The sequence below is a fragment of the Zalophus californianus genome, chromosome 7, assembly GCF_009762305.2.
Source record: "Zalophus californianus isolate mZalCal1 chromosome 7, mZalCal1.pri.v2, whole genome shotgun sequence".
Taxonomy (NCBI): Eukaryota; Metazoa; Chordata; class Mammalia; order Carnivora; family Otariidae; genus Zalophus; species Zalophus californianus.
In genome coordinates this window covers 33902329-33914796 of record NC_045601.1, presented here as the reverse complement: position 1 = coordinate 33914796, position 12468 = coordinate 33902329, and the positions used below count along the sequence as shown (strand labels likewise).

Genomic DNA, 12468 nt, shown 5'->3' with positions numbered 1-12468 from the left:
TCCCTTATTTGAAGGTCCTCCAGTGGCTTCACATCAGACGTAAACTAACCAGCTGAGCTCATGACCCATGACCATGGCCTACCAGACCCTACATAATACTTTTCCTCTGCCGGCCTCTAGTGTGTACCCTCCCCTTGCTCACGCACTCGGCCGTCGATGGTCTTCCCCCGCCACACATGCCAAGCTTTCCCTACCTTTGTGCTCTTCTTCCCATTTCCCAGAGTGCTCTTCCCCTGTGTGGCCAGAGCAGGCTTCTTCCTGACCTTGAGGGCACTGATCAGATGCTGCCGCTTCAGGGAGGCCCTTCCTCATCACCTGGGACAGCCCCGTGTTCTCCTTTAGGCCATACCCCATGGCATGTGTCACTATGTGAGGCTGTCTAATTTATGTTTGTGCAATTGTGCAGTGCTCATCTTCCCCCAGAATATCAGCCCCGTGAGAGCAGGGATCTTGCCTTTTTATTTTCCATTGTGTTTCCAGTGCCTAGAAAGATAATTATAGATACTCGATAAATACTTGTTGAACAAATGAATGAAATAATTAAAGATTGAGGTCACCTAAGCATTTTAAGCCTAGTTTGTCTCATGAGAAGCCTTCCTCCTAGGATATTGTAAAGACTAAGTAAAATACTGTGCTTAGCAAAGTGCTTGATATCTAGTGAGTGCTCCCTAAATATTACTGGTTATTGTTTTTGTTATTGTTGGGTTAGTATTATATACATTTATGTCAACACATGATCAAATGTTATTTACGTTTGTCTTTTGCATAGATGATAGTGTAGAGTAGTATGTAGTTAAATAAAAATTGTATTTTAGCTTATAACATATGTGTGATAAGTTTTATAGGCCATTATCAAGATCACTTAGTTTTCAAACTCTTCCCTCCTCCTCCTAGGAGAAGGTATCTGATTTTTTTCTTGGTGGAGAATAGACACGCATTGTTTAAAAATTTTCCCTGGGTGATTATCAACATTCCCACTCTCACCTAGAGAGAGGAAAAGACATGTAAGACACTAATACAACTTTTTTTAAAGATTTTATTTATTTGTCAGAGTGAGAGACAGAGAGAGAGAGCACAAGCAGGGGGAGCGGCAGGCAAAGGGAGAAGCAGGCTCCCAGCTGAGCAAGGAGCCTGATGCGGGACTCAATCCCAGGACCCCAGGATCATGACCCGAGGTGAAGACAGCTTAACCAACTAAGCCACCCAGGCACCCAAGACACTAATATAATTTATCTAAGAGCCAACAATTCTCAGATTTAAGGAGGCTTCCTAAAACCAGAGGGGCAAGATGGGCAGGTAGTTGGAGGGGTTCATTATGTATTGGAGGCCTGAGATACAGAGGTTGCCCCGTTGTTCTGGAGCCTGGAAAGCTGAGGCCTAGGTAGACAATTATACTGACTTAACAATTAGTGACCTAGATTTCCTTTACTTGGATAACAGGAATGATCCCCATATGGGACCTGAGAGACCAGCCAGGGGTCCAGAAGGCACCAGTAGAAGGGAAATGAGCTGGATGGGTCATGATCCAAGTTGGCATCTGGGCTCCTTTCATATCAGAAACAGGATTAACTACAGATTGATACATGTATTGCCTAGGATATCAGGTGTACAGCTGGACCTGGAGCCAGGAACACGGGGGAACCTCCTTCCTTTGGAGGGACAGCTGTTATAAAGGAAATGACATGGCCAGTGCGGACCCTGAGGCTGGAGGATCACTTTAGGAAGCAGATCTGCACCATCTGTCCATCACCCACCTCTATCACCAAGCCTCCTATGATGTCTTAAGCATTTCTCTCTTGGAACTGATTGTTTCTATAGATATGCACAGGCTCTGCCCTTGGACAATACAGAGGGGATCCTTGAGTTATCATTGCTGAGTTCCAAAGATTTCATCAGATTGCATCTAAACATCTATCTAGTGCAAAGACACATTTTCTATCAGATATACTTAAATTATATCTTAGAGATAAAATATTTCATATTTATATGTTTAATCATACATACATATATAAATATGTATAACATTCAATTAAATTTTGGGGATTTTATATTCTATAGCCTGTCATTTTAATTAGAGGCATGTTCTAATGGGAACGTTTTCTTTTTCCTTTAATATTTTAGTGCTGCCAACTGTCCCTATTCAGAAATCAATTTGAATAAAGACCGAATTTTCCCAGACCGTTTAAGTGGTGAGATGCCTCCAGCTAGTCCATCATTTCCAAGAAATAAAAGGGCAGACACAAATGAAATCTCTTCATCTCCTGAAATCAGGTAATTAAAGTGATAATATTAGTGTTGTTTAGAAGTACTCTGGTTGAAAAAGGTTTTCTATCTCACATGTTTTATGTTCTCTGGTTATCTTTTCTTGGACATTATTGAAAATGCATTTGATTTAATGTAAAATGGTGATGGAGATCAGTAGTGGACTTAAAAAAATTAGGCAGAGAGTTTATAAAAGCATATCTAAATGAGACAGGCTTTCTTCTTACTTGTTCATCTTTTAGTTGAAATTTTTTGGTGTTAGAAGTTTAGAAATTCCAGTCATTTTACTTCATGCCAGTTCATATTTCCAAATGAACTGATCAATATCTATATAGAGCCACCTTTTTTGAGAAAGATGTCAGATTTTTGTGAAGAATGTACATTATTTCTTTTTCATGCTCATGCCAAGCACTTGCATATGTGTTATTTCTTTTAATTATTAAGATGTTAATTGTACTGCATTTGACCCTTGAACAACATAGGCGTTAGGGGCACTGACCACACAGTGAAAATCCAAGTACAACTTTTAAGTCCCCAAAAACTTAACTGCTAATGGCCTAATGTTTACTGAAAGCCTTGCCAGTAACATAAACAGTTGATTAACACATATTTTGTATGTTTTAGATACTACATATGGTATTCTTACAATGAAGTAAGCTAGAGAAAAGAAAATGTTATTAAAATCATAAAGAAGAGAAAATACATTTACAGTAGTATATATTTATTTAAAAAAAATCTGCATAAGTGGACCTGCTTAGTTCAAACCCATGTTGTTCAAGGGTCAACTATATAAGCTCAGTCATTTAGTTTTGATTTCACTTGTAGAGTTGAGTTGGAATGTTAAGCTCAGTGGATTATTAAGTAAAGAACTAGATTTTGTTTGATCTTTAAGTAATAGGTCTGTGCCCTTACATTAACTGAGGCTACTACTAAAAAAGAGCAGATTAGTGGAAAGATATTCCTTAGTGCTTAGGTTTTGGGAGTTTCTTTTATGGAATATTTTATTTATTTATTTAAGATTTATTTATTCATTTGAGAGAGAGAGAGAGAGAAAAGAGAGCATGCTCATGTTCGTGAGCAGGGGGAGGGGCAGAGGGAGAGAGAGTCCCCAGCAGACTTTCCACTGAGTGCAGAGCCCACCTCAGGGGGATCCCATAACCCTGAGATCATGACCCAAGCCAAAATCAAGCATTGAATGTTCAATGGACTGAGCCACCCAGGCACCCCTTTTATGAGTATTTTAAAACCTAAGGCAACATAGTTCTCTATTTAAATATTTTATAACTTCCATTCTTATGGATGAGCCAGGTACACATTTGAATTAAAAAATCTCATCCTAAATTCATAGCAATACTATTGGACTAATGGCATTTCACGTCTCAGTATTCTTATAGAGAAGTAATTTTATCCTGTGGACGGGGTGAGCTGTAACTTCTTTAATTATTAACCACAGGAGGATGACTTTTTTTTTTTACCCTTAAAACGATGACTAATGTAACATAAACTCATTTTACCCAACCCAGAACTCCAAAATGAGGTCATACCACGTGAGGAAATTTACTTTAAGACAAAGTACTAATTCATATAGTAATAATTACAGATACAGAGTTCATTGACTGACTCACAAGGTGGTAAGACTACCTAGCGTTTAGATTTCAGAAGCCAAGATACTGTTTAAAATATCAACAGAATACTCTGAAGAGCGGGCAGGTCTAATCTCACACAGGCTTTTCACTCACTAGCTGGGCTCCAGGCCAGATTCCTAGGGCCAGAGTTTCCTCTCAGCAGGATCTCCTTGGGATGATTTCCTAGGGTCTTCTTTAACTCAGAATTTGTGTAAAAAAAAAAAATGTAATGGATTTGACCATTCCAGTGACCAGTCTTCTCTGAGTTGTGGTCGTGGTTCTTCATGTAATCACCTGGATTTAGGGAACAACCTCAGATGTTTTTAGTTTTCTGTATAACCTATCACACGTTTCATATCTAAATAGTTTTTCTGTGTCATAGATTTTTAGCCCATACTGTCTTTTGAGTCAGTGAATTCTGATCTGTCATTACTTTGTGTGAGTGAATACTTGAACACTTCTTTGTATTAAGGTTAAATTTCTTCAAGTGATCTGCTTCCATTTGGTAAATGAGTGTTCCATTATTCATGGTTTTAGAGACTTTGTTTAGATTTCTTCTTATCTTCATCTTTCCAGATTTACTGTTTTTATTTTTTTATAACTAAAAATAACCTGAAAGATTTGATTAGTCACATGCAAAGGAAACATGAGGGAGATGATCGAAATGACCCCTCAATTTTTAAGGTGAACATTTTTTTCTCACTGTATTTTTTACGCAGAAGAATTTTTAAGAGATGGTTGCAGACATTTTGATGTTCCAACCTAAATGCTTCATTAGGCGTACTTGAAAAAGCAGTATGTTTCAGAATAGCACAGATTGATTTACTCTTTAAAAATTTTAATTTCTTCTTTAACATTTTTGAAAATTGACTTCAGATTCCTTTTTTCTGCAGGCAGTCACTGGTTCTCACAGCAATTGCAGTGGCATTGGGTATTTTAGATATAAATGATCATGAGGTGGCAACATAGTAAATGCTAACAAATAAAAGAAGGGTTGTTAAGGAAAAAGTGTATCTTATGGCTTGAGGATGGTTGACTTAAGGTAGAATTAACAGGGTAGAAGTTGGCTGGCTTCTCTGCTGTGAGTAAATCTGTGTGAATATATTTAATATATTTTTTCATTTCGTAAGTAAATATAAAATTTTTGGATTGTTGATTTCTTTAACCTGGACTTAAGAATGTGAGCTGTGCAAAGCTGTGAGGGCAATGACTAATAATAAGCCCTGAGTAAGTATTAGTTTGTACTAATGGGGCAAGAGGAATTAGGTTACTTATTTGTTGCACAGCATTCTTTTCTTCTCGCGGAACAAAGGAAAGAGTGGCCCATTTCTTTGATATTCCTGAGTTAAACTTTGAATACAGCATTCAAGACAATTCTTACAATATCAGATTATTTCTCTCTTCTTTTCCCATATTCATTGCATACATGGATAGAATTTTTCATTCAGGTTTTAATGCATTTTCTTTGCGTCCTTTGTAATAATTTACTAAATTTGGTAGCCAGACTCTACTGGCTTTTTTTTTTTTTTTTTAATGCACTTTAGCACAGCAAGAGACCGTTCACACCCCCTGAAGTTGACCCCGAGACAAAGATTCAGTTGCAGGTGGTTTATTTGGGAGGTGAGGAAGACCTCAGCAGGGGAGTGAGGAAGTGAGCCGGGGAGGGGAGGACCACCAGGGAAAGCTTTGTTGTCACACTGATTACCACTGTAGACAGCAGGAACACAGTCCTGCTGCGACCACTCTGGGAGTCAGTGTAAAACACACATCTCAGAGTTTGCCCGTCGTGGGGATGAGGGAGCTGAGCCATTTAAACACTGGTTACCTTCAGTCACAGAGCGAGGCTGCTGGGGAGGAAGCACACGGTAATTCCCCGGCACAGCGGGTTCAGCAGCCGGAGCCCCGGTTAACCCTTCAGGAGAGCGGAGCAGGAGAGACCGGGGGAGCTGGCCGCCGTGGCTGGAAGGGGAGTGCCGTCCACGGAACATGGGCCGGGCACTGACCACGGCTGCTACACCATCCCTCCCCCCTGCACGCACACACCCGTTTCAAATGCCAGAGGGTCACCAGAATGAGGACTATGCTGGCTTTGCTTTTGACCTAGAAGCTGACACAACCAGGCCAGATAAAGTAACAATGCGAGGATGGTGTATGTCCTTTTCATACCATGACCATTATTTTAAGGGCAAGTTCACAGGCCAGCTGCTCAGGCTGGGCCTTGGGACAACTAATGTTCCACAGCAGTAGCTCCTAGACTTTGCATCAGATTACCGGGGACCCTTTCAGAATTCAGATTTGGGGGCCCAGGCCAGCCCATCAGAATTTTCCAGGCTAGAGCCTAAGAGTGTGCATTTAAAAAATGTGTTTGGGAGTCTGTCTCCCTGCTTGACACTTGCAGTAACTTTCCGTTATTCCTGAAATTAAGTCCCTAATTCTGAGCCTGGCCTGCAAGGTCATGTGTTCTCTGGGCCCTGCCCAGCTCTGCCAGGCTCGTTTTTAAACTTAATGCTTCAACACCATGGTCCTCAGACATCCTTTGCACTCTGCCTAGAGCCTCCAGACCTGCCGTCTCCTAGCTGGTCTCTCATCTTGCAGGCTTCAAGTTCACTATGATTTCCTCGGGGAAGCTTTATCTGATCTGCTGGAGTATAATTCAGGTTCCTCATTACGTACCTTCACAGCACACATCCCGATGCTGCTGACGGTTCTGTGTACGTACTTCTGAGTCTGTGTACTTTGCTTGACAGTAAGCTCCGCCAGGGCTGGGGCCACATCGTCTCTGGTTCTCTGAGACATCCCCGCACTGAGCATGCTACCTGGCACCCAGTAAGGATGCAAGGTGACCTTGAATCATCCACCAGCCTTCAGAGGAGACAGATGAGTTATATAACCTAAGAGTCAACAGCTGTATAAAGTTTTGTTTTGGTAAAACAGCTACATTCCCAAGGTTGTAACATCTCCACACTGGATATCTATTAAATGACTAGATGAATCCCCCAAATACATACTGGCACTCTTTCATAAACTTGGCAGTGCTTCCAAAAATGTTGTTGTTTTAATTCCTGCCCCACTTAGAAAATGATACCGCAGAAATGACAACATGGATATGGCACAAGGGGAGTGAATGAGGCTGCCTCTGATGACCAGATGGGGGCACTTGTACCCAGAGACTCAGGGTGTCCTAGCTGGTAGGCTCTGCCCCACATTAACATAGCTACCCCGTGAGTCCTTTCGCAGGTGTGTTAAATATTTAAATCTGTTTTCCTATAGCAATATGTCAAACCCAAAAGGATGGTTGGGTTATGAGTGAATCCCTAATGTGTATTTAGATAGAAATGTGAGTCTGCAATCCTTTTCCAGTTAGCCATTGATTGGTCAGGCCTGTAAGGAGTGTGTGCGTTGTGCCTTGTGTTTTCAGGGAGATGTTTTTCTCCCTGGGCGGGGGGAGGGGGAGGGGGAGGGCGGGCGGAGCAGCTCATCTCTGCCCTCACAGCACTCCTGACCACGAGATGGTGGGGCAGGGGCTCTCCCCGTCGGTGACGGACCTTTCCTGGGGACTGATAACCTTAAGTCTCTGCTTGTCTACTGCTGAGTAAAAGTATGTATATATTTCTCAGTCTCTTAATAAAACCTGGGTTGCAAACTTTGTTTTGCCTCAGAATCATCAGATGTTTGTTAAAATGCAGCTTTCAAAGTACCATCTCCAGAGATACTGATTCAGGAAATGTAAGGTGCATCCCAGTTCATTTTTAACAAGCACCCCCAGGAGATGCAAGTGATCTATATACTCGGCTTTGAGAATTATTACTCAATATAAAGACCCTTCTCTGGACTAATAATTCACAATGTGTTACCATTTGGAGAACATCGGCATCTATCCCACGTAGGCTCATTCTCGTGAAATCTATCCTACAGCTGCTTGTAATTGTGTTTCTAAATTAGGTGCTATCTCTATTAAAAATCATGGAATGCTTTAAGCTCGCATGTTGTTTAAGCCTGCTGAGACATAACCACAGAAACACAGGAAAGCATGTTTTAAATATCTGCTAAATGCTTGTGTTACCTTGCAAGGCAAATGCCCATTGCTAATCTAAATCCAATGAAAAATTGCAGTCTGTTCAGATCATTATAGGCCATTAAAAAGGCTTCTCAAGTTGTAGGACCCATGTTTCTACTCAGAATTACAGAGAGCAGTTGTAGAAATTGCAAGTATTAATCTGATTTATGTTTCTAGGATGAATCCGACTTGCCAGTCACACCAAGAGCTAGTCTGTATACTTGAGGAGGGCTCTGTTAAACAGATGGGAAAACAAGCTGACATAAATATGAAACTATAAGCGTATAAAAATCTCTTTACTTTGCAGAACTGCAAGATCAAATAGAATAACATTAACTTAGAGCCAAAAGTTCTAAAAGATTACAAATGCTAATTAAGAATCTTTGGGAACTTTGTTTTGCTTTTTGAGGCTTTCTGAGCCTGAGGGTTTGATGTTGACAATTGGAGAAAGTCCTTTTGATGACTAGGCATTACCTGCCCATGTAAAAGCCTGTTTCCCCTTTTTGTCAATGGGCTGCCAGATACAGATCAGGAGCTGTGGAAGTTTAAAAATATTTCAGCTCTTGGGAACCTGAGTCAAATCTATGTGGTTATTTGTGTGCACCAGAGAAAAGCTCAGTTTTAGTTAAAACACTCTCAGTTCTTGTGCCAAACACTGTGACACCAGGGCAACCATTCAAAGTGTAAGGAAGAGATGACTCTGTAATTGTTGTATGCCTGTGAAGTTTGTTGGACCAAAATTATAACAGGGTCTTATTTTATCCCCTCGAATAGCACTAATTCCTGACTCAGATGACTCTTATATATAGTGGAAAAGCAGTGACACCTGGTTACTTTTCTTTGACAACATGAAAGTAATGCAGTCTTGCTCTTCTTATAGTATATGGTCTTTATTCCCCAGTGCTCACCTCATTGGTTAGGGCTTTACATTTTATAAGACGATTGATCAGTTAATTGCTCAATTAGTGTTTCTGGAGGGTTTTTCCTTGGCATTTGATAATATCCACTGTTTTGACTAATTATATTACTTTTCATCATTAATATATGTTCCTTATGCTAAATGATAATTTAATAGGCTTATTAATGAAAATGTTTTATTTTTAGTCATTAGATAAATAGTAAACCATGTTTACCTCTCTTAGGCCATGTTTATGAAAACACTATAAAAACCACTGCTGGGGGTGTCTGGGTAGCTCAGTCAGTTAAGCACCCTGACTCTTGATTTCGGCTCAGGTTGTGATCTCAAAAGTCCCGTAATCTCAGGGTCCTGAGATTGAGCCCCATGTGGGGCTCCTCACTCAGTGGGGAGTCTGCCTCTCTCTCTCTTCCTCCTCCCTCCTCTTTCTCAAAAATAAATAAATAAATCTTTAAAGACTATTCAAATGTTAACCATAGACATAAAAGTTTTAATCCGACTGGTTTTATTTGCCATCTTTTCTGAGTCCTTTTGAAGTTGGTGACCTCCTTGTACTGAGACTGTGCATGCACACTCTCCTCTTCATTTGTAAGGAGGCATTTGGAGACAGTTCAAGTAATCTTTTATAATTCCTCTGAAGTATAAACCCTGAGATTCTCTTTCTTGGATTTTTTTTCCTGTGAGTGACCTCAGCCCAGAAATTAGGGGGAAAAAAATTGCTGGGGGCATGCAAAAAAGACCTCCTTTTCACGTTCAAAACAGAAATTCCTACATTATTTTACGGCCCCAGCTACACTCATTGTGTTGCCTCTTGTTACTAGGGAGTACAGGTACTTTTCAGCTCCAACAAAACCCCTGTGAGACTAGAATAAGCGCTGCTGGAGAGAAAAGGTGGGGTTATTTCAAGCTAGGAGCGAAACCAAACTCATGCTGGATTTCAAGGGATAGCTGAAATCTCTGAATTGAAGCAAAATAATTGTTTCACATTTTTTTCAATGTTGTTTTTAACATACTGGGGATGGAAGCATAATTGGCTAGGGATTATTTTTAAATGAAAAATAAACAAACTTGAAGAAAGACAGTTATTTGCATTCAGATGCATCCTGCTACTGTGTATTTACCCTTCTGATGTTTGTTTTGCTAATAATTACTACAAAGCATATTTAGAGTAAGATAGTAAGACATTTAAAGCATGATATGTAATTACAGAGAAAAAGAGGTTGCTGACTCATAAAGAATACATGAGTGGATTCCACTGTCTTAATTAAAAACCTAAAGAGTATTCTTGAGTAAGGTTTTAGCTATGGTTATATTTCAATTCAAGCTAAAGAAATGTTGAAATAAATCGGTTCTTGAAAATTCTAAGATCTCAAGGGAATTCGCTGTATTCCAGGTACTTCTCTAGGTGTTTTTACCTACTTTAGCTCACTTAATCTTCACAGTGCCTTATGTGGGGTGGGTGCTGTTCTCACATCCCCACTCAAAAATGTAGAACCTCTCGTGGTTACAGATTACACAAGTAGTCAATAGCAGACCCGGATTACAGCCCAGGCCGTCTGGCTGCAGTCTGGCTTGTAACTTTTACTCTAAAAACTATTTTAAAACTTGAAGGAAACAGGTGACAGTGGATGATTTTATCCCCAAATAGAAGTAATTCTTAAATAGTAGAAGCTGCCATTTATCATGCTTCCGCTTCTGTGTCTGGCTGTGGGCAGTATTTTCTATTCATTATTTTATTGAGTCCTCAAAATGCCTGTGAGGAAAGGGATTTCTCGTTTTACAGATGATGCAGCTGGGAAGTAGGGAAGTTAAGTAACTTGCTGAAGATCATTTAGAATTAAGTAGCAGGACTGATATTGGAACGAGTTCTGTTCACTTCCAGGGACCATCCATGTAACCACTCCATGTTCTGATTCCTTAGTCCCCTGCCCAGTCAGCTTGTACCTCCTTCCTAAATGAAATTGTTGCTAATGGAAGGTATTGATCAAGAGAAGAAAACGGAGATGTTTTTATGTTGAGCAAAATTGTACCATTAAAATACATCAAAATATGTTTGGTTGTCTTTTTTTAAAGAGAATCTGTTAAGCACATCTGGTACCATGTTCCAGAGAGATTAATTATAAAGTTATCACAGAGTTGGGGCATTCTGATATAAACGTGTTTTGTCTGTAGTCGGAAGACCTGTGCAACTAGAATAACTTTGTGCCTAGGACGTTGAAATCCTAGGTTAAGGATTTCATTTTTGCGCAGAGAAAGAGACCCATCACGGCACCTCTTGAGTCAGAATTAGCAATGAAACTCCTCACCTTGTAGGAGAGAGAAATATTGGTTGCCTAATTGAGAAACCAATTTTTTTAAAGACTTTATTTGAGAGAGAGGGAGAGCACAAGCAGGGGAGTGGCAGAGGGAGAGGGAGAAGCAGATTCCTTACCATGCAAGGAGCCCTATGCGGGGTTCGATCCCAGGACCCCAGGATCATGATCCAAACCGAAGGCAGACCCTTAACCGACTGAGCCACCCAGGTACCCCGAGAAACCAATTTTTATTTTAAATAAAATACAAAACAAACAAGAATGAGTCAGATTCTTCATGACTGACCTTGTCACTAGAAGACGGGTATAGTGTATTCTGGAGAAATGCAAAGGTAAAAACCAAGTAATACTTGAATCTAATTATGGATTTTGGTGTCAATAGACCTGGTGCTATACTTGTTCTACAAATTTGGCATTAACCTCTTTAAATTTCAGTGGCTATAAGAACAGAACCTTCTAGCGATTGTTATGAAATATTGGACATATAAAGATCTCAGCCAGCCTTTGGCGCATAGTATGTTCTTGTAACTTTTATTATTAACTGCTCCCACATTTCTAGATGTGCTTAAATTAGGATTCTGCTCACTTCAGTGGTTCTGTTCATCCATTTGATAATGCTTGTTCTAAGAGACTGCTCAGGTGACCCCACTACCCCACCCCTCCAACTTTCTAGTAAATGAAATATCATGTAGAACCCCCCCTAGGGGCTTAGTCACTTTTAATTTTAAGGAATTAGTAGAATCAGTCTATTAATTGGAAATAAAACATTCAGTAAACGTTTCTTCTAGAGTCCTTTATTTGAATTGTGTTTGGTAAGGATAAATACTCACGTTTATATTCCCAAGTTTATATGGGTTCAGCTTAATGAAATATCACGAGTTGCAGTAGGGAAAATGGAAACTGAACATGCTTCTATAATGAAGCTATATAAATAATATAAGAATAGATGGCTTCCATTTTGCTTCTCTGGGGATGGATTACAGCAGATTCAGGCCTGAAGAAACTTTGAGTCAGAGGTCTTATTTTCCTTTTCTGTCTCCATTCTCTCCTAGCAAATGGTCCTTTTCTTACATTCATAAGATAAACCACTGGCATTGTATTTGGGCATAAGCATACAATAGAACTTTGCTCATACTTAAGTCTTATACCTTTATTTTAATAAAACTTACTTTAAAGGAATGCTGTGCTTTATTAAAACCACAAAAATGTAAAACTGTTGTCAGTGGACAATTCTGATCACGAAAACGGAAATACTTGAAAAATTCTAAGACTTAATTTTAGCCTTTGATCTCAGTT

At 39.8% G+C, this 12468-nt stretch overlaps 1 protein-coding gene across 7 annotated transcripts in view; it reads left to right on the top strand.

The window, feature by feature from the left end:
* Positions 1–12468, top strand: part of L3MBTL3 (L3MBTL histone methyl-lysine binding protein 3) — a 119876-nt gene that overhangs the window by 87583 nt on the left and 19825 nt on the right. For all 7 annotated transcript variants that reach the window (XM_027603586.2, XM_027603584.2, XM_027603585.2 and 4 more), the window contains one exon: positions 2122–2271. In XM_027603586.2, coding sequence (XP_027459387.1) covers positions 2122–2271 — 150 coding nt within the window. The remainder of the gene's footprint in view (positions 1–2121; positions 2272–12468) is intronic.